We start from the raw sequence: 26,975 nt of genomic DNA on the forward strand, positions 1-26,975 counted from the left end.
TCGGAGTGGTAAATCTCTCGAATGAACTCAGCTGCCAGGAGCCGAGCCACTTCCTCGCCAATTGCTTTTCTCTTCTGGACGGTGGACCGTCGGAGATGTTCCTTGACTGGTTTTACTTTCGGGTCGACTCGCAAATGATGCTCAGCCAGTCCCCTGGGTACACCCAGCATGTCAGAAGGTTTCCATGCAAAGATGTCCCAGTTCTCACGGAGGAACTGGATGAGCACTTCTTCCTATTTGCTGTCGAGTGTTGACGAGATATGGGTCGGAGCAGCATTGGGATCGGTCGGGTGGATATGAATCGGCTTCGTTTCTCCTGATGACTGAAATGCGGACTCTGTGACAGGCTTCTTGGCTCGCAGCAAATCACTCGGATCTGCATTTTTCTAGTACTCTTGTAGTTCCACTACTGCCATCTGTGCATCGGAAATTTTTGAGCCCTTCTGGAAACACTCTTCTGCCTTCTGCCGATTGCCGGTGACAGTGATTACTCCCTTGGGACCAAGCATCTTCAATTTGAGATACACGTAACATGGTCGAGCCATAAAACATGCATAAGCGGGTCTTCCCAGAATGGCATGGTAAGCACTCTTGAAATTCACTACCTCAAACATCAACTTTTCCTTGCGGTAATTCTTGGAATCACCGAAAACGACATCAAGTGCGATCTGGCCGAGTGCCTGAGCCTTCTTGCCGGGTATAACACCGTGGAAACTCATGTTGCTTTCACTAAGCTTGGACATCGGAATGCCCATTCCCTTCAAGGTTTCAGCATAAAGGATATTCAGGCCAATGCCACCATCCATCAGCACTTTAGTCAGTCGAGTGCCTTTGACTACTGGGTCAACCACCAGTGCTTGCCTCCCAGGGGTGGCTATATGCGCTGGGAGGTCTGACTGGTCAAATGTGATGGCAGTCTGGGACCACTTCAGATAACTGGGTGTTGTCGGAGCAACCATGTTCATTTCCCTGTTAGTAATCTTCAATCGACTTTTGCTTTCAACATCAGCAAAAATCATCAGCGTGGAATTGACATTGGGAAAGCCGTCATCATCTTCTTCCCTATCCTCACCTCCGTCCGACTCCTTTTCCTTTTCCTTGGGTTGTTTCTCTCGGAACTGCTTGATCAGGAAATGACACTGTCGAGTGGTGTGTTTAGGGTAAATGATGTTCCCCTCTTCATCTTTCTTGGTATGAATCTGGCACGATAAATCCAACACATCATTCCCATCTTTATCCTTAACTTTTCTGGGAGCCCAGGGCCCTTTGGGCTTCCCTTTGAACTTTCCTTGGGCAACAGCTAAAGCTTCACTAGGAGTAGCTGGTTTGGCCTTTCGCTTCTGTTTCTGACTGGAATTCCCTCCTCCGGTTTCTTGGGCGATTGTTTTGTGTTTGCCACTCCGGAGTCGGTCTTCCTCTTCACCATTCGCATATTTGGTGGCAATCTCTATCATCCGAGTCAGAGTCATATCTCCTGTCCGACCGAATTTCAGGTTCAACTCCCGATACTTAACGCCTTCCTTGAAGGCACAAATTGCTTGGTGATCTGACACATTCTCTATAGTATGGTGTAACGTGATCCATCTCTGGATATAATCTCTCAAAGTTTCATTCGGTTTCTGGACACAACACTGCAATTCTGTCAACCCTACCGGCCTTTTGCAAGTGCCTTCAAAGGTCCTAACAAACACTTGAGCAAGTTCCTCCCAACTGTATATGCTGCCAGGAGCCAACTGATTCAACCATGCTCTAGCAGAGCCCTCCAACATCAAGGGGAGGTGCTTCATGGCTACATCATCATTGCCACCACCAATCTGCACAGCCACTCGGTAATCCTCAAGCCAAGTATTTGGCTTGGATTCGCCGGTGAATTTGCTGACTCCAGTCGCCAACCTGAAGTTGGGAGGAATCACTGCTGCTCTGATGGCTCTGCTGAAACACTCGGGGTCCTGAAACATGCACGTTGCATCCAGTCGGATGATCTCTATCGTGGCCTTCTCTGTGAGCTCTGTTCCTATCAACCAGACCTTGAACGAGGATAGACCTTGCATCAAAACCTGGCTCTCTGGGGTCGACTGGAATTCTTCGTTCACCGCTGCAAGGGCGCCTGTTGTCTTGCCGCCGAGGCATGTATGACCCACTCCTCGGAGGAGGCGTGGGCACTCGACGACGGTCGTCGTGGTCGAGTCGATGATCATACTGCTCCGAGTTCCTGTACTAATCTTGCTGGTACCCACGTCCCTCACGCCGCGGAGGCGATCTCGGGCTGTGGGCAGATTGGACAGTATCCGCCACCACAGACCTGTTGTGAATCCTATTCCGCGACTGAGATACTGCTGTATTTTGCTCCCCCGCTGCCCGGAGTAAAGCTCGAATCTGCATCAAACCTCGGCCAGCTTCTGACTAGGAAGGTTGAATTGACTCTGCTATTCTAGCTGCAGCTGTGAGATTCTGGATCGGAGTTCGATATACCTGAGTCGGAGGCTAAAAAAGTTGTCGTCGACTGGACTCATGGATCCCCTGCCGAGCATGCTTGTCGAGTGCACGCTGGAGGTTCTCCAGTCGAGTGCGCTCAGCCAAGTTGGCCAGGCGCGCCTCCTCCAAGGCCTGGGCCTCGGGGGTTTCTCCAACGATAGGAGTGTGAAGTGCATCCATATTGCGGCGACGAAGATCTTCCCTCCGCTGCGAAGAGAGGGGTTCGGGGCGGTACTCCTCATGAGCACGCAACGGATCACCACCGCCATCGTCACTGCCTTCACGGGTGAAGCCAGGAGGACTGCGTGGTCCATTGACCATCAAGACTTCCGCCGCGGGGTTGCTGCTGTCGCATTCAGACGCAGTCTCGACGGAGTCAGTCGACAGATCGAACAGGCCGTAGAGAGTTTCATCGGGCTCGATTGCCGCGATTTGTGGGGTGGCCGATTGGCGGGCCACCGTGTGCCTCGCCCACCGCTGAAGCCGCGACCGACCGGATCGCTGGCGCCGGCGAACAGCGGAGATTGAGGTTGCCACAAGAGCCAACTGATACGGAGTCGACGGTTGCCAAAGAAGGACGCCGTGAATGCACGCACGGAAGTGCGTCGCCCCGCGGACGGGGAGCGCCTCGACGTCGAGTGGAGCCTCATGGAGCCAAGCGGAGTCGTCGGCGATGAAGACGAGCGCGCCGAGACGGATCTCGCGGCCTTCAGCCAATCCTCCGCCGGAAACCATGATGATGGGAATCGGAGGAATCACAACTTCTCCAATAAACTGCTAAGACACCTGCCCCATGGTGGGCGCCAACTGTCGTGGATCTAAGACTGACAGTAGAATAGGGAGTAGTTATGAGGAGGCAAGATCCTAGCTATGGACTAGTTGTACAAACGAGTTTTACGAGTTCAGGCCCTTCTCGGAAGAAGTAACAGCCCTACGTCTCGGTGCCCTGAGGCGGTCGACTGGATTATATGTGTGTGTGTGTTTACAAAAGATGCGAACCCTTGTCCCAGAGGAGGGGGGTGGCTTATATAGAGTGCGCCAGGACCCCTGCTCCCCTCCGTTACACAGGGTTCAATGTACATTAAGAGAGGAACGTTACTGGTAACGCTAGCCATTAAGTGCTATAAATGACAATTAAGCCTATAAGTAAATGCTCGACCGTTGTTGGTGCAGAGTGGCTTTAGATCTTCTGCTCGTCGAGTGGTTTCTGCGACGGTCGAGTGACATTGATTCTTCCGAGTGGAACGTCTCTGGTCGAGTGGATGATGGTACCCTTTGAACGATTCTGGCTTTAGGGTGATGTCCTAGGGGAAGGTGTCTAGGTCAGGCCTATGACCCTACCCTAGGTACATAGCCTCATTAGCGTGGGGAGGAGAAGAGCCGAGGAACGAAAGGAGGAAGGGCAGGGGGTAGGCGGAGCTCCATTGGTGAGAGGTTGGGTGGGCTCGGATCCAGCTATGGGTGAGGGAAAAACAGGTTTTTTTTTTCACCACCGTGAACGCAGGGGAATAAGACAGATTGACTGCTTTTGGAAACTGAATGATGACACGGCACATCGCTGATGTGGACAGTGTGCATGATGAGAGAATAGAAAGCAGTGGGGAGGAAATTTTTAAGAATGGTAGATCCATAGAGGGATTTTGACACATAAAATGAGGGCAGTATAAAGCACTCTGCTATGTCGCGCTCGGTAAGTCGAAGTGCTAATGAACTGACAAGTTAATAGCCAAATTTATCCAATACATCTTGTTCTTCTGCTGCTATATCGTCTATCACTATTGAAGTATGGGCATCCAGTTGTAAGTTTTACTTGCACAAAAAAAGATCATATGCTTGAGAGGTGTTAGCAAAAGCATAAAGATAGAAGAGCTGAAATGTACAACATATGTGTATCTCAGGAACATGGGTGCTTGCATTCAAGTGTTCTTCATGACTTAGTACTGATGCCGCCACAAATCTTTTTACGGGAAACACGAGACTATAATGATTTAAACTTATTTGGACTCCCATAAAATAGATTCACAATAGATAGCTCTTCTCATGGACGAGGTAGTGAAATGCCATTATACTCCACTGCAACAAAAAGAATGTTGGAGGTGTTCAGTAATTATCTAGTACCATAGTAGCATTAGAAAAGTAGGCACATTGTTCAATCCCTTTGGGAGCCAAACTATTTAGCTAGATGCAGAAGGAGTCCTCTGGGTCCTCCCTTAAGTAGCACTCAACTTGTCAAAAACTATGGTGTTACAACCTATTTTTGTTAAAGAACTGGTAAAGAAAAATTTAATTGGCTGTGTGCCTCACTTCAAGTTTCAAAATTATAATCAAAGGTCCATAGCCAAAGGCAACTCCAAACATGGATCTTCTTTTCTAGACACCAAACCTGGGATACCCATTGAACCGAAGCTTCACATAGAAAATTGTGGATATACACATATATGTACGACAAAGTAGATTGTTCGGTCAATTAATTAAGCTTGCCTTCATTGTGCGAGCTGGGAATTAATTGTGGGATAATTCAAAGTGTTCTGTTAAGATAGAACAAGGAAAAGCAAGAGTGAGGTGTTATATATATCCCTTTTTTCACTTTTCTTCACCATCTAAACTATGTCCATGATATACAACCCATGACAAGATTTGTCGTCACACTAACTCTGGATTGATGGATGCATCATGCATGTATATCTTAATAAGTGATATACCATATAAATTATCTCAACAGGCACACATGATATATGGATCTCCGGTATAGGCAATAGCTAGGTGGTACACACACTTATTTTGTGTCATCCCCCCGTTTGTTGTCTTGCTCATGTGGGTGAAATAGTTGAGCTCCACAACTCTTTCATATCTCACTTCCACTTTGTACAAAAGCACGATCCAAAAGGGGTTTCAAGGCGCACCTCTTTATCTCTAATCTTCCACACGCATGCTTGCGCCTGGTTTAGTTAATCGTTACCTAGCGCTATCTGTCACTTGGCCTCCTCCTCCCCTCCTCCTCCTCCTCGTACAGTAGCGTCAAAAGCACGATTGAAAGTATGTGTCTCTCGTCTTGCATACATGTGTGCACTTGTTTAGTTACTGGAGCCATTCCACTCACTCCTACGACAGTGCCAGCACTAGCTAGATTCTAGTACAAGGTACCTTTCCACCTAATACAATATGCCAAACCAATTTAGGACAGGCTCGGTTTGCAAATTGCAATGGATCAACAGGGATTGAAGGGGAATAGCAGGAATTGTGCCAAGTTCCGTACCAATCCCCCCTCCGTTCCTCCTATCCATACTATGTCGAACAAGCACTTAAAGCATGCATGCAGGCCTGCTGGTGCCTTTCACTGTCATGTTGGCCCGCCCTTTCTATCCACACATTTATTATTCATAAAACAAACACTAGAAATTCCATGCATTACTTACACCTTAGTCAATTGTTTTGCTGATTTTGCTTACATGGCTATTTTCATGTTTCTGATAATTATTTGTCTTTTTTTGGTTGCAAAGTTTCATGAAACAAAATCACATTTGTCATTTCTTCACCATTTTGGCCTATGAATTGTATGTACCTTTGTCAATGCTATTTTCTCCAAATTTTTGTTGATGAACAAAGAATTTCGTGCATATGATCCATCATTTTGGACTACGAATAGACCTGTAAGCCATTTTTGCACAACCCTATAATAAAACGTTTTTTTCATCCAGTTTTTTCGCTTATGTTTGAGGTACGATAACCAACGGTGAATAAGAAAAGAAGAATATATATAAGAAAAAGATCACCAAATGATTTTAGTCAGAAGGGCCCTCGAATCGACCTCTTTTCCTGCTTCACTTTACAATAATGAAAGTGCTTCGTACCATAACATTTTTCCTTTGGGAGCAAAGCACAAGCCAAAAGAGCTAAAGCATGTCTCATCCTTTTACACATACTGTGATTGGTCTCTAATTAGACGTTTAGTTGCTATTATTACCACTGATCACTACCACTCAGTACAACAGTGTCACTAGATTCTTCTCCTACCCCGCTTCCTTTCCAAAGCAAAAGGATAATACCGATTCAGTCTCTTGGAAGTGCTTATAAGGATAGTGCGTGTGCGCGCGCGTTCATAAAAATGAGTGTATGCGTGTATATATGAGTGCTTATGTCTATACTGTGTTAAAAACACAAAAGGATACAATAATAATACAAGCGAAGTTGCCACGCGTGCATGCACAAATATCCCATTGCCATGCATGGACCCGTTCTGGCGTCTGCCACTACCACATGGGCCCGTTTCTACCTGTCCTGGGCCCACTACTCCTTCCACTGCCGTGACATCCAACGATTCATCTACGCTATAAAAACTCACAAGCTCACGACGCACGGTCAGAACTCACACACACACACATCCGCTCAGTCAAAGCCCTTAGCCACCGGAGTATTCCAGACCACAGCAACACTATGCGGGCTCCGGCGAACCTCCTGCACCGCAGCACGGCCGTCACAGCCGGCCCCAGCGAGCCGTCTCCGTCTCCTTCCTCGCTGCCGCCGCCTCATCCGGAGCAGCAGCAGACGGCGCCGGTCATGGCGATGGACTCGGACATGGTGGTGATACTGGCGTCGCTGCTGTGTGCGCTAGTCTGTGTCCTCGGCCTCGGCCTCGTCTCCCGGTGCGTGTGTGGGCGACGACGCTCTAACTCTACTTCATCCTCCGTGCCTCTTCCCCCGAAAGGCCTCAAGAAGAAGGCCATCGACGCGCTCCCCACCGTCTCCTTCACCGTGGCCGGTGCCTCACCGCAGTCATCGTCATCAGCGGCGGCATGCTCGTCGTCATTGGAGTGCGCGATATGCCTTGCAGAGTTTACGGACGGAGAGAGCGTGCGCGTGCTCCCGCGCTGCGGCCACAACTTCCACATGACCTGCGTCGACGCCTGGCTTCGGACGTGCGCCACCTGCCCCTCCTGCCGCGCCCCCATCGTTGTCACACCGGCTCAGCCGCCGGTGGGGCCAACGGTGGTCGTGGTGGTGGCAACGGCGAACAACAGGTGCAGGAGGTGCGGCGAGCTGGAAGCGCCGGCTGGTGGTGCGGATAGCACGTTCTTGCCTTAGCTTTTATCTTACTCTTTTTCGAGTGTTACTGTTAGGTACTAGTATACTAGTATTAATTGCTTGGCAGTTTGTCAGGGAGCCGGAGGAACTGAATCTTTTGTGAGACATATTGGATGTACGCATCTCATGCATGTGGGCTTCGTGTAATTTCAAATCTGCCTTCTATAAAGTTAAGGCATGCTATTGGTATGCTCTTGGAAAGGAGTCAGACTTGAAATGTTTTCCCTGCAAAAGAGAAAAAGTCCGCTCTTTTTTCAGGGAAAAAAGTCTGTACTGTTGTTGTACCTTGAGTACTCTTCTACCTTTCGTTTTTATCTACCAGCAAAAAAGCCCGTGCATTACAACGGGAGAAGAAAATACCGCACAGTTCTAACCCAATAACCATGACTAAGACCCCAATAGGTCTTGCCGAGGCGTCTCTCTCGGTATAAGATGACAAATCTGCTTTTTTCCATGGAAGATTTTACTGAGCGTACATGCACGATTATCAACTGTTTATTTCGTCTCCAATTTGACTTTGAGGTGTTCATTGCAATTCAGGTCGGTGTCTGTACGAAAGAAAGATAGATCGCGCGCTATTATCAAGGTTGCATCCTAAATAACATTTGAAAAAAATTTAACAGGTAAAATAACATCATATTCATATTGTACATATTTTTCTAATCAAATTTCATATGTAATATGTTAAAATTGAAGTTAGGGTATACAAGATATGGGTATTTAGAAAATTATTATTTCTTCTAAATGGACTGAAGGTTAATTATAGAAATGATAGGGGGTTTTCCGCTAAAATACAAAAAAGATTCATTTTCCGTCACTTAATGATGGAATATCAGGTTATTTACCAAAAAAGAGGGGATTTTATGTAAAATAGTAAAAAAACGGTTCGTAGGATTGTCCCGAACAAAAAACAAGGTGCTTGCAGTAGGATTGGCATGTCTACACAGGTGTAGAGTGGGATAATGTGCATGTATGCGGGAGAAACATGGAAACATTAAAGTTTTTGGCAAATGTGACAGACTAGCTACGTTTGTGATAAGATCATATGAGAAGAAGATATTATAAGATCTCTGCACTTCTGCTGGCTTTCATGATGGGTGGGATGCCCTTTATGTGTACCGTCTAGTCTCGAAGATTCACCTTTTCTGTAGCGAAGAGTTCATCAGCTACCTGGTGATTGAAACGTCCATGGTTTTGAGTTTGGGGACCAGAGCATGTACGCATGTTAGTGTGGTGCAGGTGCAACGGGTCATGGTCAAATTAACAATCTTGTGATCATTCGGATTTTTTGCACCAAATTGTGTCCATGGATTTGGTGTCAGCAGTCTTGTTCGAACCAAAATAATCCCATGTGAGGTACATGCCGCACTAGCGAAAGTTAGAGCATGAATGTTACTCATATTGAGAGTAGCATGCAGGCCGGCCGGCTAAAGCAGACGAATGGACTCAATCCATCTCCAACGGCAATCCGCAAAGGGCATCTCCAACGGCAATCCGTAAATTTCCTCCCGCATTCGTCTGCGGGCAGGAACCAGTCCGCAGAGCCGGATGCAGAAAGACGCCGTCCAACCATAGCCGCAAACATTTTAAACTTTTTTTAACAAATCAGATAAAATTCATGCAAACTCGGCCGGATTTCATATAAACATGACGAATTTCATACAAATCCGATGAGAATGGTTACACATTAGACATATTTTACCTAAAAAGGTAAAAATATGTGCATGTATAGTCGCACGGAACTCCACTCCCACGACACGGATACACTACGTTAGTCTACGGCCGGCCGCAGCAGATCCCTTTGTCTTTCTCATGTTCGGCAGTCTGCTAACTGGACTGCGGGGAGCCCCGGCCCGGAGGAATATTCTTTCCCCATATTTTCCTATGTCTGGCTACTCCGTTCATTGGAGTGGCAAAGAGGGTGCTTCAGCCGGAGGGAAAGGTGCTTCCGTGAACCTCAAACGGGTGTCCAGCATGGTCTGAGATGAAGACTGGACATGTCACCGGCTGTACAGGCCGGCGATGCACCGACATTGGCCTTCATGGGATACAAGCGGCGGTAGCCACCCGTGTTCTACTTCTCCTCGATGATGGCGGCAGGTGCGGACATGCTGGCCGCGACCTCGTTGACATCCATGTAGCTGGATTCTTTCTCTGCGTGCATGGCGCGGCTACGCGCGCGTCGACGGCGGATGATACGATCGCAGGCACTGGAGGCGGCGATGCATGTGCCATCGTGCTCTCCGTTGTGCCGGGATGGATCAACTTGCCACTCCTCCACGAGCTGGCTTCGAGCGACGAGTTGCTGAACCACGCGCCAACTTAGGGTGGTAAATGGCTCTGTCGGGCTAGGCGAGGGAGGTGGAGCAGCGAGCTGCCTCGCTCGTATCTGGCGGGCTCGGGGGCCACCCAGCCGGCTTTTACGCCAAAGAACTGCTCTTCAAGCTCGTCGGATGCGATCGAAAGAGTGGAGAAAATGGTGAAGGAGGACATGGGGAGCGATGGAGTGGTGCGATTCTTGCCCGGTGCCTGGCCTCGTTTAAATAGAGGGTAGACAGGAGGAGCTTGCCCGACGTTACGTTTAATGAGGTCCACTCATGAACGGACAATGTGGCCGGAGTAGATTTCTCGGCTTCCACGCGAGTTTGTGGAGGCGTTTGAATGAAGCAAGGAGGCGTGTTCAGCTAGGCGTGCAGTGGGCGGCGCCCTCGGCTGATGTGCCGCTTCAATGGCAGAGGCAATGAGAGATTGTGTCCGCGCTGAGCCGCCTTCAACGTGGAGAGGTGTGCTCTAGACCAGCGTGAATGCAAGAAGCTGGGCGACCTGCGGGAAGCGTGCACCGGCGGGGAAGGGTTTTGGGTGTGTCAGGGCGGTCAGAAGTGGGCGTGACAACAGTCCAGACTCCCGCAACCCCACCCCTCCCCCGTTTGTCTCCAACTTGCAAGAGAAAAACGCGTCTGAATCGCGCCACGGACCGATATAGGACCGTGTTGAATGGTTTTCACGGTGCAAATAACGCAGTCCGGACATATGCAGGAGATTTAAGGGTCGCTGTTGGAGATACCCTTAGTTGACTAACTAATCAAGCATGCATGGAGAGACAACCTTACCGATACAAGGGGATCAATCCTCATATATAAAACAACCAGTTAGAAGGAGATCAATCATCATATATAAAACAGCCAGTTGCCGCGTGGTAGATTTTTTTAAAAAGAAGGATGACCTCTAGCGTCTAATTCCGGGCGACACATGAAACCATTTATTAATTATTTACAAAGGACTTATAAAGTAATACATTAGTAAGTCTAAAGCCACCATCTTGCTAACATCCGTCACGACTCCTATCCATTTAATGAAGGGTCGCCGATTGTCGAGGCAAATACAAAAGAGACCTTGCACCAAAGCCCCATTGCCGGGTCTGGGGCACACACCGGTCCGGTGCACTCTCAGAGGCCGCCGCTGCCGTCTTCTACCGATTCATCTTCAGAGCGGGTACTGATGCATTGAGTTTGCCAGGCTTGTCGTCGACGCGACCACGGCACCAGACAACACTACCTCCCTACACGCATCTATCATCACACATCCATTGTCGAGACCCTGCTACACCACGCTGCCAAGACCCTACTACGCCACGCCGCCGAGACTCCACAACGTCGATGCGTGAAATGAAACGCCGCTCCATTGCTAAAACCATCCACTGGTCCCTCGAGCCAATGCACACCTCCAAAAATGACGCCCTTAAGGAGGGAATTACACACAAGAACGCCACCATCATCCGATCAACTGATCATGGGTTTCCCTCGGAGGTAGCGGGAGGAGGTGGGAACTTCGCCTTGACGATGCCTCCATGAAGGAAACAACGCCAAGGGCGTCACCATCACCGGCTCCAGCCACCGACCGAAGACAAGGTTTTCACCCGGATCTTGTCCCACGAGCATCCATCCGACATCTTGTGCATCGGCCAGACCACCTTCAAAGCCCTAGATTTGGCCTCCCAGACCCGGCGACCACCCGCAGAAGCACTGCCACAATGGGAGCCCTGGCACACCGCCCACTTCCTACATGTGCCACCACTGGAGTCCGAAGGAAGGGCTGCCACCCACCTTGCCAAACCGCGATAGCTGCCGGGAAGGATCACGTGCGTGCTCGTCACCATCACTGATCCGATCTAATCTGGAGCCAAAGCCACCGGATCACCCGTGAAGTTCCTCCTTGGCCAGGGATATCACCACGCCATGCCGCCGCGGGTCGCCTGAGCTTCATCCGCCGCCACCTTTTAGGGCTGTCGCCCCAGGATCCAGGCTAGACGACGACACTGCCACCGGCCATGTCCCGCCGCCGCTGAACCGCCGAGCCGCCAACCACCACAGCCATGCCACCGAGATTGCGCTAAGGATCCCACGACGTAGCCGCTCGACCCGGCAAGGTGCCGCCATGCCCTGGATCAGCATAACGCCATAGCTGAAGCCATCGTCCCACGACATCTAGCGAGGAAAAGAGAGATCCCCATGTCCGTCTACGCTGACCGTACTTTGCTCGGCAGAGCGTACCTGTGGCGGCGAGGGAAGGAGGCTGGAGGAAGAGGCCTAGCCCCGGCGGCTAGGGTTCGCCCCCTTGGTCGCTCGCGGGAGCGATGTGAGGGGGTACGTCACAGCTGCGTCCAACTTAATTATTATTGTTCCGATTGCTCTAACCGTATCTTAAAATGGGGAGAATTTCACTTCCCCAGCCTCTACGCCAACTAACGATGCTTATAACGATTACAGATGAGTACCAGAACTTTTATCCATGAGGATTTGAACTCAGGTGCTGGGTTTGTATATCCACTCTTCCAACCAGTTGAGCTAGCCATCCCAACCAATTGAGCTAGCCACACCGTAGATAGGTAGAGAGATAGAAACTTTCTATATCCTGCACTATATATACATTTTTAAGAGGATCGACTGATCAATTAAGAGTAGCTACTAGTATCATTAATGTCCAATTGAATCAAAAAGGTCTTTATTGTAATTTACACATGTTCCTCTCCCTCCATCTTCTTCGCTCTTTGTCGTCGCATATGAATATGGTTACGAGCCGAAAAAAAGTTTGAATTAAAAGTGGTAACTTTAGGCACATATTTGTGGCTTAATCAAGCTACTATCCCTACCAAAATTTAACAATGAGGATTAAAAAATTCTCTGGATAGTTAGCTATGTAATCTTTGGCAGTGAGTCCATCCCACTAACTCTGGATATATCATGTATATCATAGTGATAAATATTTAGATTACCTCAACAAGCATAATAAGATCTCCGGTAGGCTATACCTAGGTGGGTACATGCACTTTGTATCGTTTTCCCCATGCGTTGTCTTGCTCTTGGAGGTGAAACGAGCTCAGTGGCTCTTTTGAATTTAGATGAAAGCACATTTAGAAAATGAGATTTATGGCATTTCTCTAATTAGTTTCTACTAGCGCGGTCACTTAGCCTTAACACAGTGTCAACAAGCACAACGAAAAGCGGACGTGTCTCATCGTGCATAAATGCACGCACTTGTTTAGTTACTAGCTTCATGCCACTTACTCCTACAGTGTCACTAGCTAGATTCCACAATGCTTTCCACGTAGAACTAGTATACCAAACAATTTTAAGCGGCCTAATCTGTCACTGCCATGTGCCCCGGCCGTTCTTATCCACATCCCATTTTTAAATGGAAGTACTACAGGTACGATGAATGAGTCCGATGCTGACACGATATGCAATTGGACTATCTGGCTTAATAAACTAAAAAAAGAACATTATATAAGGCTGATGTTAGGTGTCGTACAAACATTACAGAAGGCTTTCTGGTGCAAATCTGTTATCTATTTGTAGTACATCTCAGTTATAATGGAATTGCGTGAGCTCGTAATTTCTCATGGTGCGGTAAAAAAGCTCAAAAAAATCCTTATCAAATTCGCGTACCCAAGATTGGTGAAACATCCATCTTTATCATGGTTATTTGCATTCACGTCTTCCAGACAAATATTAAGGAAAATTCTAAGGCCCATACTATCCCACTGTGATTTCATCTTTTTCCCCTTCTTCAATCTATATTGAACATAAATCAATGGAAAACAGAGAATTTGTTCATATGCATGAAAGCAATATCACTGACAAGATAAACTATGTTTCATCATGACAATACACATAGAATAGATCATATGCAATAATATGTGACCATCATCTCATAGATGGCTCTAATTGCAACTAGTTTTTACTAATTTTGTAATGCGTATGGGGGGCAACCTAACAGCTAGCACGGGCTCGATCTATCTAGATAGATAGATGCTTTCAATGACATGCACACACTATATGTAAGTTGTTAAGTGAATTGACTAATTAATTAAGACTAGTAGCTAGTAGTATCATATATGCATAAACTTGTATGAGTCAAAAGGTTTTTGCAACTCGCAGTTATGTTTCTCTCCATCTTCTTTAGCTATTTATCACGGTCTAGCGCCGAAAATGGAAACCGGAAAAGTTAAAATAAAAAATGGCTTACCAATCAATCGATCAACAATTGGAGCTTTACTCACCAGTCTTGGTGGTCAACCATGCATATGTGTATCACAAAGCAGTTCCACATTTTCGTTAAGCTCGTTTTCCTTGTGGGTGTTGGGAACAACTAGTCATGTATTCTCGCCTTAAGATATCGTATCCCTCATATCCTATGAAGCAAGGGGGTTGTGTTGAAAAATGGCACTTTCTATCCCTTTATCTGATCACTTTTCTTTGCCATTTATGCTAAGTCTACGATATACAATCGTTGACAATGAGTCATCACACTAAGCATGAATGGAGAGATCATTTATATCTTAATTAGTGATATATTACTATATAGATTACCAAGTGTTTTCCATGTGTGATCTAGGAATAAACTAAGTCTTTTCGTTAAGATATCATATCTCTCCCATCCTATGAAGCAAGGGGTTGGTGTTGAATGATGGCACTTTCTATCCCTTTATCTTTTCGCTTTTCTTTGCCATGTAGGCTAAGTCAAGGATATATAATCCTTGACAGTGAGTCGTTGCACTAACTATGAACGGATGGATGGATCGGGCATGCATATCTTAATTACTGATAAACTATTAAGATTACCTCAACGCGTGTGATATATATGAATCTCCGACCGATAGGCCATAGCTAGGTGTGTGCTCACACTTTGTATCGTTTTCCCCGTGCGTTGTCTTGCTCAAGTTAATGAAACCATCGAGCTCCACGACTCTTATCTCACTTCCACTTTTGACAAAAGCACGATCTAAAAGCGTTCTTCTCTCTCTAATCTTCCACATACATGCGGCTGGTTTAGTTATTGTTTACCTAGCGTTATTTGCCACCTGGCTTCCTCGTCAAAAGCACGGTTAAAAGCGTGTCTCTCATCTTGAAGCATGCATGCACACGTTTAGTTACTAGAGCCATGCCACTCACTGCTTTCATACAAGTACCATCACTTGCCACTCACTCGTTTCGTACAAGTACCATCACTTGGTACAGTATACCAAACCAACTTAGGCCTTCTGGCTTCTTCTTCAAGCACAATCAACTTCTGTTTTGTCGGGAAGCCAGTTAGGTTAGGCCTTCCCGATTCTCTCTGGACATATCCAGGATGGTTGTCCAGCCCTTCCCAGTTCTTTCTTCTTCAGGATGACAATCAGATCATGAGTTCGTTGTTGCTGGCATCCTGGCTTCGAATGTGTTCAGGAACCTTGCTCACGACGTGCCTTCGGCCAGTGCAGAAGGAAGATGACGTTGATATAACCAAAGACATATGTGTTATTTTCTATTTTTGTAAGGATGGCGTAGTAAGAGCTGGACAAGTTTAATATATGCCCTTTCCTGCAGAAAAAAGGGGATTAGCACAACATCGTGCTAAGTTCCCTGCCAACCCACCTTAATCCATACTAAAGCAAACAAATCCTTGACGTGCCACACATGTAGGTGTGTACTGGCAGCTTTCACTGCCGTAAATAAGAAAAAGAAGAAAATAATTAATTGAAAATGACCACGCACATTTTTTCTCAGAAAAGGGCCTGTAATCTACGAAAGTGCCCTTCTCAACTCGAGCTCATATGAGCTCGAGTGAACAGTAAAATAAAAAAAAATCAAAATAAATTCTGAAATTATTTTGTGATAAGTTTTGATAAATGTTCTCAATGTTTGTAAAATTTCATCATGAAACGACATTCGTGGAATTTGTGGCAAAAAACACAAATACAAAATCAGCACTCAAAAAATAACTTTTATGAAGCACTAGTGCAGAACCGGGCAATAGCACCGGTTCGTAAGGCCCTTTAGTGCCGGTTCCATAACCGGCACTAAAGTGTGGGCACTAAAGCCTCCCCCCCTTTAGTACTGGTTCAGCACGAACCGGTGCTAAAGGGCAACCACGTGGCACGAGCCAGCTCTGGGGGCCGGGAGCCCTTTAGTACCGGTTGGTAACACCAACCGGTACTAAAATTTTTGGGGTTTTTTTGGTTTTATGATTTCTTTTTCATTTAATTTTGTGTTTTCTATTTTAATTCTTTTTCGTTTGTTGGTATTTTTCATAGAATTTCTAGTAGAACCAATCATATATATATCATCAATGTCTCACAAACCACCATATTAATTCACACATACACACATGTATAGCTATATACAATTTCTCCTACATATGCATGTTGCCTTCGGAGCCAGTGGCATTAGCCTAATTGGTGCCTTCGGAGCACGATGACAATTGAAAGTGGTTCATGACCTGGTCGATGGGGGCGGTAGCGGGTAATAGTATTCTCCCTTCGGATTTATGACCTGGTCGAGCAAAAATCCCGCTATTTCCTCTTGAAGTGCTTCTACGCGCTCCGTTTCTAGGAGCTTGTCCCGCACCTCTATGAACTGTTAAGAAGGAGATCAATATGCATGTGTATTAGTTGTGTGACTAGATATCTATAATGGTGTAAAAATTGTGAATAGTGTTCTGACAAGCGTACCCATTCCTGTCTTTGAGATCTGCTCCTTTCGGACGCCATCATGCGAATGTTCTCGCAAACGCAGAATGCACACAGATCAGTCCCCTGCGCCTGCTTCAGGGCCTTTATTACGAGAATGGAATTTAATTTGATCAGATAATAATTAATCAAGCATGATAATTAAAGAGATGGCAGCTAGCTAGCTAGGTAGTACTACTTAATTACTTACCTTGGGTCGAAACCATTTCAGCTGTCGTTTCCATTCGCCTTTCGTGACGCTGATGAACCTTGCCCAAGCCCTGCCCGCTGACAAAGAAAATGAATAAAGGAGTTATTAAATAGTTCATATCATGAAATGACGAACTAAATAGGCCGAGATATATAGTCAATAATGATTGAAATTACCTGTTGACTATCCCAAACAAGATGTTATAGTCACTATTTGCTTTGAGTAGTGAGTCCAGTATTTCAACTGTTCCGGCGTCAACTTTAATGATACACAAGATCCAGTGAAATCTGCATGCACACATGTTTGCATGTCTTAATTAAGCGGGCATATGTAAGCAAAAACATGTAGCTAGCTAGTAGGCAAAAACAGAGAATTTGTAGTACAAGAAAGTGTGACTCACTGGAAGTTGTAAGGAAGTAGTATATCTTCATTGTATTTGAGGCGCTTCAAGAACTCTAGCATGCTGTCCTCTACCTTCTTTTCATGATGCTTGTTTATTTTCCATGTGTATTCATTAATGGTGTTTGGGTCAATGAACCCAATGCCATAGCGTCCACCTTTTCTCATTTCATACATCTTCATCCTGCATAATACCAAAGAATATAGTAAGGATAATTACAGGTAATGATTGATCAAAAGGATCACTACAGCTAGCTTGAGACTTAAATTACAGAAAGAAATCACTTACAGACAATAGCAACTGACGATAGATTTGTCGAGTGCGTCTTGATTGTATAACTGAAACAGTTCAAAATACTCAACGGCCACAGGTTTCTGATGGTAGTAATGATCCTTCTTGACTTGCACCATGAGGGACTCTCGATCGGATCTCTTGGTAATGTCCATGTACCATTGATGCAATTCATACATTCTCGTTGGGAGCTTCTTGACCTCTTCTGGCTTGACCAAAGGTTGGCCCCGGGCATATTTCCGTTTTATTTCCTCCTCTGTAAGCACAGGCATGTCCTCGATCTCGAGGAGTTGTCCAACAGTGATGTTGAGAGTTTCAGCCTGCATTATATGCTCCTGGGTTATTACCACATCGCCCACCTCGGGAACGTAAACTGTTTGCCCACAATAATATTGGGCGCGCGTACTGTAACGTGTTGTTGGCGGCATAACAAACAGGGGGATCGATTGCGCCGCCTGTTCTCCCAGCTGGGCAACGGTTTTCCCGCATTTTTTGACAGCTGCTTGTTGTTTGCTCGAGCTCGAGCTCGCCTCCTTCTGTAGACGTTGTCGATGTAACTTCTTGATGTGGCGCTCATAGTCTGTGTCAACAGGCTTAGGAGCTGGTGGTTGAGCCATACGAATGAAGTGGTCAACTACTTCCACAGGCACTTTCTCCCTTGGCGGCGGTGGCGGTTTCGGTCCAAAATGGGCGTCGACTTCTGCCCGCACTATGGCATTGGTTTGCTCCTCGGTCCTGTCGTAAGCCCTCACAGGAAGAGGAGTAGTGAGGTTTGGACCATATTTATATCGCTTGCCTCCGCCTGTACTTCCTGTACTATGACCTCGACTCATACCGCTACGCACCATAGCTGCGGGGTGTCTCTTCTGCGATTGCTGAGGCGGCGGAGACGGCTGACGGGGCTGAGTTGGACGAGGAGGAGTGGTCTGAAGCTGTGCCGGACTTGGAGGAGGAGTGGCCTGAGGTTGTGCCGGACTTGGAGGAGGAGTGGACGTCTGACGCTGTGTCGGACTTGGAGGAGGAGTGGCCTGACACTTTGCCGGACTTGGAGGAGGAGGAGTGGCCTCACGCGTTGGTGGACTTGGAGGAGCGGGAGTCTGCTGACTCGGTGGCGGACTTCGACGAGGAGTCGGGTGACGCGGAGTCGGTGGCCTTTGAAAGATGATGCAATCCTTTCTCCATAGGTTGATACGATGTTTGGCATCTCCGAGTGTGTGCTCCTCGTCACCTCCAGGAATGTGAAGCTCTAGCCCCGAATATTGGTCCACCACCTCATCAACCACGACACGAGCATAGCCTGCTGGAATCGGGTTGCAATGGAAGGTTGCATCGGGGGAATTTGTATAAGCAACGCCGTCCGCCACCTTCAAGGATATGTTCTTAATTTTGAAGTGTAGCTCGCAGTTAGTGTTCTCCGTGATGTCATCCACGGGGTATCTATCCAGCATTGCGTCAAACGGGGCGGAACCCATGCTGCTTCTCAGCATGGATGGGGCGGTGGTATCCAATGCTGGATCATCCGCTAGCTGCTGCAGCTGCTGAGACCCGCTTTGCTGGCTAAGTGAGTCGATCTGCTCCTGCTGCCGCTGGAATTTGACTACCAAGTCCGCGTGTGCTGATTCTAGGCCTTGAAGGCGTTCATAGTCCAGCTTCCTCTTCTCCTCCTCCATCTTCCTCTGCTTCTCCTCCGCAATCTTCCTTCTCGCACGGGTTCTGTAGTCGGCGTTCTAGTCCGAAAACCCCTCATACCACGGAATAGCGCCCTTGCCTCGTGTTCTTCCCGGGTGTTCAGGATTTCCCAGGGCACGCGTAAGCTCTCCGTTCTCTCTGTTGGGATGGAACACCCCCGTTCGAGCCTCTTCTATTGCAACAAGTATATTATCGTCGGCTCCGTTCAGACATGCCTTCGTCGAAACTTTGCCTGTCTTCGGGTCCAACTCCCCCCATGCGCATAGAACCAAGTCCTGCACCTGGGGGGCCAGCTCTTGGTAACCGGAGTGACACCTGCATCCTCCTTCTCTTTCTCAGACTTATCCCAGTTAGGCATTGCCACCCCGTAGCCACCTGGCCCCAGCTTATGGAACTTATCCTTTTTTCCGGCATTCTTCTTGTTTATTCTCGACCCTTCCTTAGCTAATTCTGAATCCTTGAATTTCACGAAATCGTCCCAATGAGCACTTTGATTCTCTAGTGTTCCCTCGAATACTAGAGTCTTCCTTCCTCCCTTGACGTACTTGTCCCATTCACGATTCTTGTGGTTCTTGAATGCAACCGCCATCTTCCTAAGAGCAGCGTCCTTGACTTTCTGCACATCTGCTTCTGTGAAATAATCTGGTAGGGTGAAATGTTCCATGAGAGTATCCCAAAGAAGACTTTTTTGTCTGTCGTCGACAAAAATAAGATCTGGACGTGGCTTTGCTGGCTCTCTCCATTCTTGAAGGAAGATCGGGAGTTGGTCCTTCACAAGAACTCCGCACTGACGAACGAACTTGTCCGCAATCTTCTTAGGCGCTAATGGTTCGCCATTAGGTTTGATTGCCTCGATATTATACTTTACGCCCTCCTTCAACTTTTTGTTCGGGCCTCGTTTCGTCCTGTTGCCTGAAGATTTGCTCGATCCGGATGGCTGAAAGAAGAAAGATCGATTCATTAATATATCTTCAACTCATTTAAAACATGTGATGATCACCAGATGCCTGCTTATATAAATATATATACCTCGCCGGTCATGACTTCATCAATTCGGTCGTCGCGATCGAATATCATGTCTGCAACCTTGGTATGCAACCAGCTGGCGAAACTCCTGGTTTGTTCACGTGTAATCCAGTCATCAGACCGCTCCGGGTGTTTGGAGCGTAGCAAATTCTTGTGTTCATCCATATACGGAGCCACCAAGGCAGAATTCTGTAGAACTGTGTAGTGTGCTTCAGTGAGAGAATGTTCGTCCATACATATTATTTGTTCCCCTCTTAGCGTGCCTTTTCCATCCAGTCTGCCCTTATGCTGCGATTCAGGAACACCAATCGGCTTAAGGTCAGGAATAAATTCAATACAAAACTCAATGACCTCCTCATTTTGACGGCCCTTGGAGATGCTTCCTTCTGGCCTAGCACGGTTATGAACATATTTCTTTAAGACTCCCATGAACCTCTCAAAGGGGAATATATTGTGTAGAAATACAGGACCCAAAACGTTAATCTCTTCGCATAGGTGAACTAGGACGTGCGTCATGATGTTGAAGAAGGATGGTGGGAACACCAACTCGAAACTAACAAGACATTGCACCAAATCATTCTCTAACCTTGGTATGATTTCTGGATCGATTACCTTCTGAGAGATTGCATTGAGAAATGCACATAGCTTCACAATGGCTAATCGAACGTTTTCTGGTAGAAGTCCCCTCAATGCAACCGGAAGCAGTTGCGTCATAATCACGTGGCAATCATGAGACTTTAGGTTCTGGAACTTTTTCTCTGCCATGTTTATTATTCCCTTTATATTCGACGAGAAGCCAGACGGTACCTTAATACTGAGCAGGCATTCAAAGAAGATTTCCTTCTCTTCTTTGGTAAGAGCGTAGCTTGCATGACCCTGATGTATGCCGTCTTTTCCGTGCATACGTTGCTGGTCCTCTCGTGCCTCAGGTGTATCTTTTGTCTTCCCATACACGCCCAAGAAGCCAAGTAGGGTCACACAAAGATTCTTCGTTACGTGCATCACGTCGATTGCGGAGCGGACCTCTAGGTCTTTCCAATAGGGCAGGTCCCAAAATATAGATTTCTTCTTCCACATGGGTGCGCGTCCGTCAGCGTCATTTGGAACAGGTTGTCCACCAGGACCCTTTCCAAAGACCACCTTCAAATCCTTGACCATATCATGTACATCAGCACCAGTACGGTGGCGAGGCTTCGTCCGGTGATCCGCCTCACCATTGAAATGCTTGCCTTTCTTTCTTACGGGATGCCTGGTCGAAAGAAATCGACGATGTCCCAGGTACACATTCTTCTTACAATTAGCCAAATATATACTGTCGGTATCGTCCAAACAGTGCGTGCATGCGCGGTATCCCTTGTTTGTATATCCTGAAAGGTTACTGAGAGCAGTCCAATCATTGATGGTCACGAACAACAATGCCTTTAGGTCAAATTCTTCCCCCATGTGCTCATCCCACGCATGTACACCTGTTCCATTCCATAGTTGTAAGAGTTCTTCAACTAATGGCCTTAGGTACACATCAATGTCGTTGACGGGTTGCTTAGGGCCTTGGATGAGCACTGACATCATAATGAACTTTCGATTCATGCACAACCAAGGAGGAAGGTTATACAAACATAGAGTCACAGGCCAGGTGCTATGGTTGCTGCTCTGCTCTCCAAAAGGATTAATGCCATCTGTGCTTAGACCAAACCATACGCTCCTTGCGTCATCTGCAAACTCCTTCCCGTACTTTCTTTCGATTTTCCTCCACTGCGACCCATCAGCGGGTACTCTCAACTTTCCGTCTTTCTTACGGTCTTCTCTGTGCCATCGCATCGCCTTGGCATGCTCTTTGTTTTGGAACAAACGTTTCAACCGTGGTATTATAGGAGCATACCACATCACCTTGGCAGGAATCTTCTTCCTGGGGCGCTCGCCCTCGACATCACCAGGGTCATCGCGGCTGATCTTATAGCGCAATGCACCACATACCGGGCAAGCGTTCAAATCCTCGTACTCACCGCGGTAGAGGATGCAATCATTAGGGCATGCATGTATCTTCTGCACCTCTAACCCTAGAGGGCAGACAACCTTCTTTGCTTCGTACGTACTCTCGGGCAATTCGTTATCCTTTGGAAGCATATCCTTTATCATTACCAGCAACTTTCCAAATCCCTTGTCAGATACACCATTCTCTGCCTTTCATTACAGCAATTCCAGTGTGGTGCCCAGCTTTTTCTTGTCACCTACGCAATTCGGGTACAACAATTTTTTGTGATCCTCTAACATGCGCTGCAACTTCTTCTTCTCCAAATCACTTGCGTAGTTTCTCTTTGCATCGGCAATGGCCCGACCTAGATCATCAACGGGCTCATCTGATGCCTCTTCTTCAGCTTCTTCCCGCATTGCCGGCTCAGCTTCTTCCGGCATTACCGGCTCAGCTTCTTCCCCCATTGTTGTATCATCATATTCAGGGAACCCATGGCCAGGATAGCTGTCGTCGTCCTCTTCTTCTTCATTGTCTTCCATCATAACCCCTCTTTCTCCGTGCTTGGTCCAAACATTATAGTGGGGCATGAAACCGGACTTAAACAGGTAGACGTGAATGGTTCTTGATGTAGAGTAATTCTGACCATTCTTACAGCCAGCACATGGACAAGGCATAAAACCATCCGCCCGCTTGTTTGCCTCAGCCGCAAGCAGAAAAGTATGCATGCCCTCAACGAACTGGGGAGAGCATCGGTCATCGTACATCCATTGCCAGCTCATCTTCATTACACAACACCGAATAGACCAAATTAATACAAGTTCATACATAAAGTTCATACAACACTTAAATGCAACAAACAAATAACTCTCTAGCTAAAGCATTTAAATGCAACAACAAATGCGATCAAGATCGCAACTAAGGTAACAATGGATCCAACAGCATAATGATACCAAGCCTCACTATCGATGGCATATTTTCTAATCTTTCTAATCTTCAAGCGCATTTTCTCCATCTTGATCTTGTGATCATCGATGACATCGGCAACATGCAACTCCAATTCCATCTTCTCCCCCTCAATTCTTTTCAATTTTTCTTTCAAGTACTCGTTTTCTCTTTCAACTAAATTTAACCTCTCGACAATAGGGTCGGTTGGAATTTCCGGTTCACATACCTCCTAGAAAAAATTTCTATGTCAACTTGATGGGCATAATTTGTCATAAACACGAAATGCAACTAGTTTTAAAAGAGAATATATATATACCACATCCGAATCATAACAAGGACGAGGGCCAACGGGGACGGATATCAAAACCATGGCACTATATGTATAGGAAACATCATACGGGTAAGATAATTATACGAGTAACTATATATCCAAATCACACAAACATCAATTTTTATATAAAATTTCATGAACAAGAGGCTCACCACAAGGTGGTGCCGGCGACGGGACGGTGCGGGCGATCGACGGTGGTTACGACGGAGATTTAGAAGGCACTAAGTAAACCACACCTACATATGCAAACTAAGTGTTATTTTTGACCTCAAATTGCATATAAATCAAATACTAGCACACACACACACACACACACACACACACACACACACACACACACATATATATATATATATATATATATATATATATATATATATATATATATATATATATATATATATATCCTCCCAAATTACTAAACTCACAAATTAATCACTATATAAAGCATTGCAAGAGCTAATCTAGCAATGAGAGATGAACGGGCAAAGTTGCTAACCTTTGTGATCATTTGAATGGATGGGGGCCTTCAAATCTTGACAAATTTTGGGCAAAATGTGTGATGAGCTCGAGAGGAAGAGGGGAAGAACAGAGAGAGGAGAGGGGAAAGGGGAAGAACAGAGTGAGCTCGGGTGGACGAAGGGTTTATGTAGGACGACCTTTAGTACCGGTTCGTGCCAAGAACCGGTACTAAAGGGGCTGGAGGGGCTCCAGTCTAACAACATCCTGCCACCACTCTCATTAGTACCTGTTCGTGACACGAACCGATGCTAAAGGTTCGCCACGAACCGGTACTAATGAAAGCGGCCCGGCTAGCCGTTGGAACCGGCACTAATGTGCTTCACGTTTGACCCTTTTTCTACTAGTGAAGCATCGAATTTGTTTTTTTTACAACGACTTCCATGAATATTATTTGTGATGAAATTTTGCAAGCAGGTAAAACATTTGTCAAATGTTGCCATGAAAAAAAATTCAGAATTGTTTCAATTTGTTTTCATTTTTTTCTTCGCATTTTACTGTTCACTAAGCTCATATGAGGTCGGGCTCGGTGTAGCCACTTCCCTGGAATCTACCAGTTTTTCTGCCTCACTTTACAATAAGGAAAGTACACACAACACCTCCAATCAGACGTGCCTAATCTAACACCTTTCTTGCATGTCCACGGACACATCAAGACAGTGTCTGGCATGCACGCTTCGAACCCTCATTTGTCTGTTCACGCTGTTGTGTTCCTCAAATTGTCCGGACACATACATATTATTAATGGAGATGGGAAGAGATAGATAAAAGAAAGAAAAAAAGGAGGAAAAGTGGTCCATGTTGGTCCAAATTTGACGTGGCGAGCTGTCCGGACTTGACCCAATGCCCCTATTTCCTCCAAAGATATGGATGGATTTGACGGTTTACGGACACCCTAAACATATGAAGATGAATAGACGATATGAGAGTCTTGATGGGTAGCTTTTTTCTTCTGGTGTCCATGAATTTTCATGGTTGTCCTTCCGAACATATTCGAAGAATTTGAAGTCTGTGGTCAGAGATGCTCTTAGCACCCAAATTTTCTTCTTTAGGAGCATAGCACGATCTGAAAGTGCTAAAGCGTCTCATCTTTTCACACATACTATGGTTCAGTTGTTGCTCTATAATTAGACTTTTAGTTACTATTTTCACCGCTGATCACTACCACTCAGTAACAGTGTCCCTAGATTCTTCTACTCCCCCGCTTTCATGTACTACAAGGACATGTTCGGTTACCTACATCATTTTTAGGCACTTTGCATACTTGTCTCAGTTGGGCCTGGTTGAGGTATTGCAGGCAAAAAATCAACACTTGCATGTTGATTGATTGCTTGCATCCCCTCTAGCCTACATGTGCCAAAAGAGAAGGCCTGTTGTTTGATTGCGGGCATGTTTTCGGGGAAACACAAGTCCGGTTGTTTGGTTACATGCAGGACAATTGTCTGATAACCTCCTCCTTGATGTGGTAAGGTTACTAGAGGCACACATAGATAGCTAACAACAAACTACAACAAGCAGAACATAATATAATTACACATAATAGTCTTAACCGCACATTAGAACAAGTTTAACATAGTAGGATAAGTTTAAAACCAAAACACACCACATAATGTAGTGTTAAACCTAACGAGGCAACAGGCAACATGAGCTCTCTAGGCGGTCACGACAAAAGCGTCGTCCTGTTTCTTGCACTTGGTGACCACCTCCATGGCACCGTCGTTAAAGACGATAACCTTCAGGGTGCCGGGAGTCAGCAACTTGAAGGTTACCATGTACCTGATCCTGATCTGGTGAATGGTGACGAAGAGGGCCCAACCCTAATCAAGGGTGACCCTACCATCAATCACCCGGACCATGACCCTCCTTGTGCAGCCAGTGTTCGTCTTGAGCCAGAACTCCGTAGGGATGGCGGGGAAGTCCTTCGTGAAATCCACAGGCAAAGGTAGGCTCTCCAGTTGCGGAGCAAGGATAACCTTGCAGAAGTGGGTTAGCCCTGTCTCCTCGTAGTGCTCGTAGTTCCTCCGCTTGTTGCTGGGGGGATCCTGCACCACCACATTGTCCTCCAAGGGCAGCACAACCTCCTTGCCCTGCCCAATGGCGATACGACCTCCTTGCCCTTGTCCAATGTCGGTATAACCTTCGTGTTGATCCGCATTACAAACAACACGAAGTTCAAAGATCAACATTCATTTCTATCGGCCTAAGGCTCCTATATTTACCCACCCACTTACTGATAGGTATCCAACATATCTACTTTTCCAAACACTTTTGCTCTTGTTTGTGTGTCACCTGCCCCACCGGACGTGCGCTACTTGCCCCTCCTACAGCGCCCCCATCGTCGCCACAACGGCTCTGTCGCCGGTGGCGCCAACGGTAGTGGTGGTGGTGGCAGCGGCGAACAACAGGTGTGGGAGGTGCGGCGAGCGGGAAGTGCTGGCTGGTGGCGGGGATTGCGTTCTTGCATTAGCTTTATTTTACCCATTTTCTAGTGTGCCTGTCAGGTAGCAGTGTTAATTACTTAGCAGTTGGTCAGCTTGTAATCAATTGATTAACCAGTCTTGAAATGTTTTTCTTGCAAAAGAGGAAAATTATGTACTGTTATTGCACCTTCAATACTCTTTCACGGTTCCACCTTTCATTTTTATCTAGGTCATTGTCAATCCAATGTATTTGGTCACGTTAATTTTTGTGGCCCCTCTATGGAATAAGACTTGCAATGTTTAAGATTTTACTTTGCCTCTGATGCAAGCTCTGCAGATGGTACCCCTACAGTTAACAAACTAGATGATACTTTGCACGTTGTTGCGAAAACATTTTGCAATATATCCAGTTAGTATTGGTTGTATGAAACTCGAATATTTAGAGTAATAATATGAGAACTAAAGTTGAAAATAAATATGATTTGTGGTATTTTATTATTGTATAATGTAAATATCGTAATAGAATGTAAATATCGTAATAGAATGTAAATTCTCATGCATGTTTGCATGTTGAGGTGGCTTTTTATTATGCATCATTGCATGTTGTGGTGGACATTTCTCCATACAT

The 26,975-nt window shown here is 46.3% G+C and overlaps 1 protein-coding gene across 1 annotated transcript; it reads left to right on the plus strand.

Moving 5' to 3' along the window:
• The first annotated feature begins 6,850 nt into the window (after positions 1-6,850).
• On the plus strand, positions 6,851-7,729 carry LOC123147230 (probable E3 ubiquitin-protein ligase ATL44). Its single transcript, XM_044566477.1, has one exon. It carries the CDS (start codon positions 6,910-6,912, stop codon positions 7,555-7,557), a length of 648 nt encoding a protein of 215 aa, XP_044422412.1. The 5' UTR covers positions 6,851-6,909; the 3' UTR covers positions 7,558-7,729.
• The last annotated feature ends 19,246 nt before the right edge of the window (positions 7,730-26,975 follow it).

Source organism: Triticum aestivum, chromosome 7A (genome assembly GCF_018294505.1).
Source record: "Triticum aestivum cultivar Chinese Spring chromosome 7A, IWGSC CS RefSeq v2.1, whole genome shotgun sequence".
In the NCBI taxonomy this organism is placed as follows: domain Eukaryota; kingdom Viridiplantae; phylum Streptophyta; class Magnoliopsida; order Poales; family Poaceae; genus Triticum; species Triticum aestivum.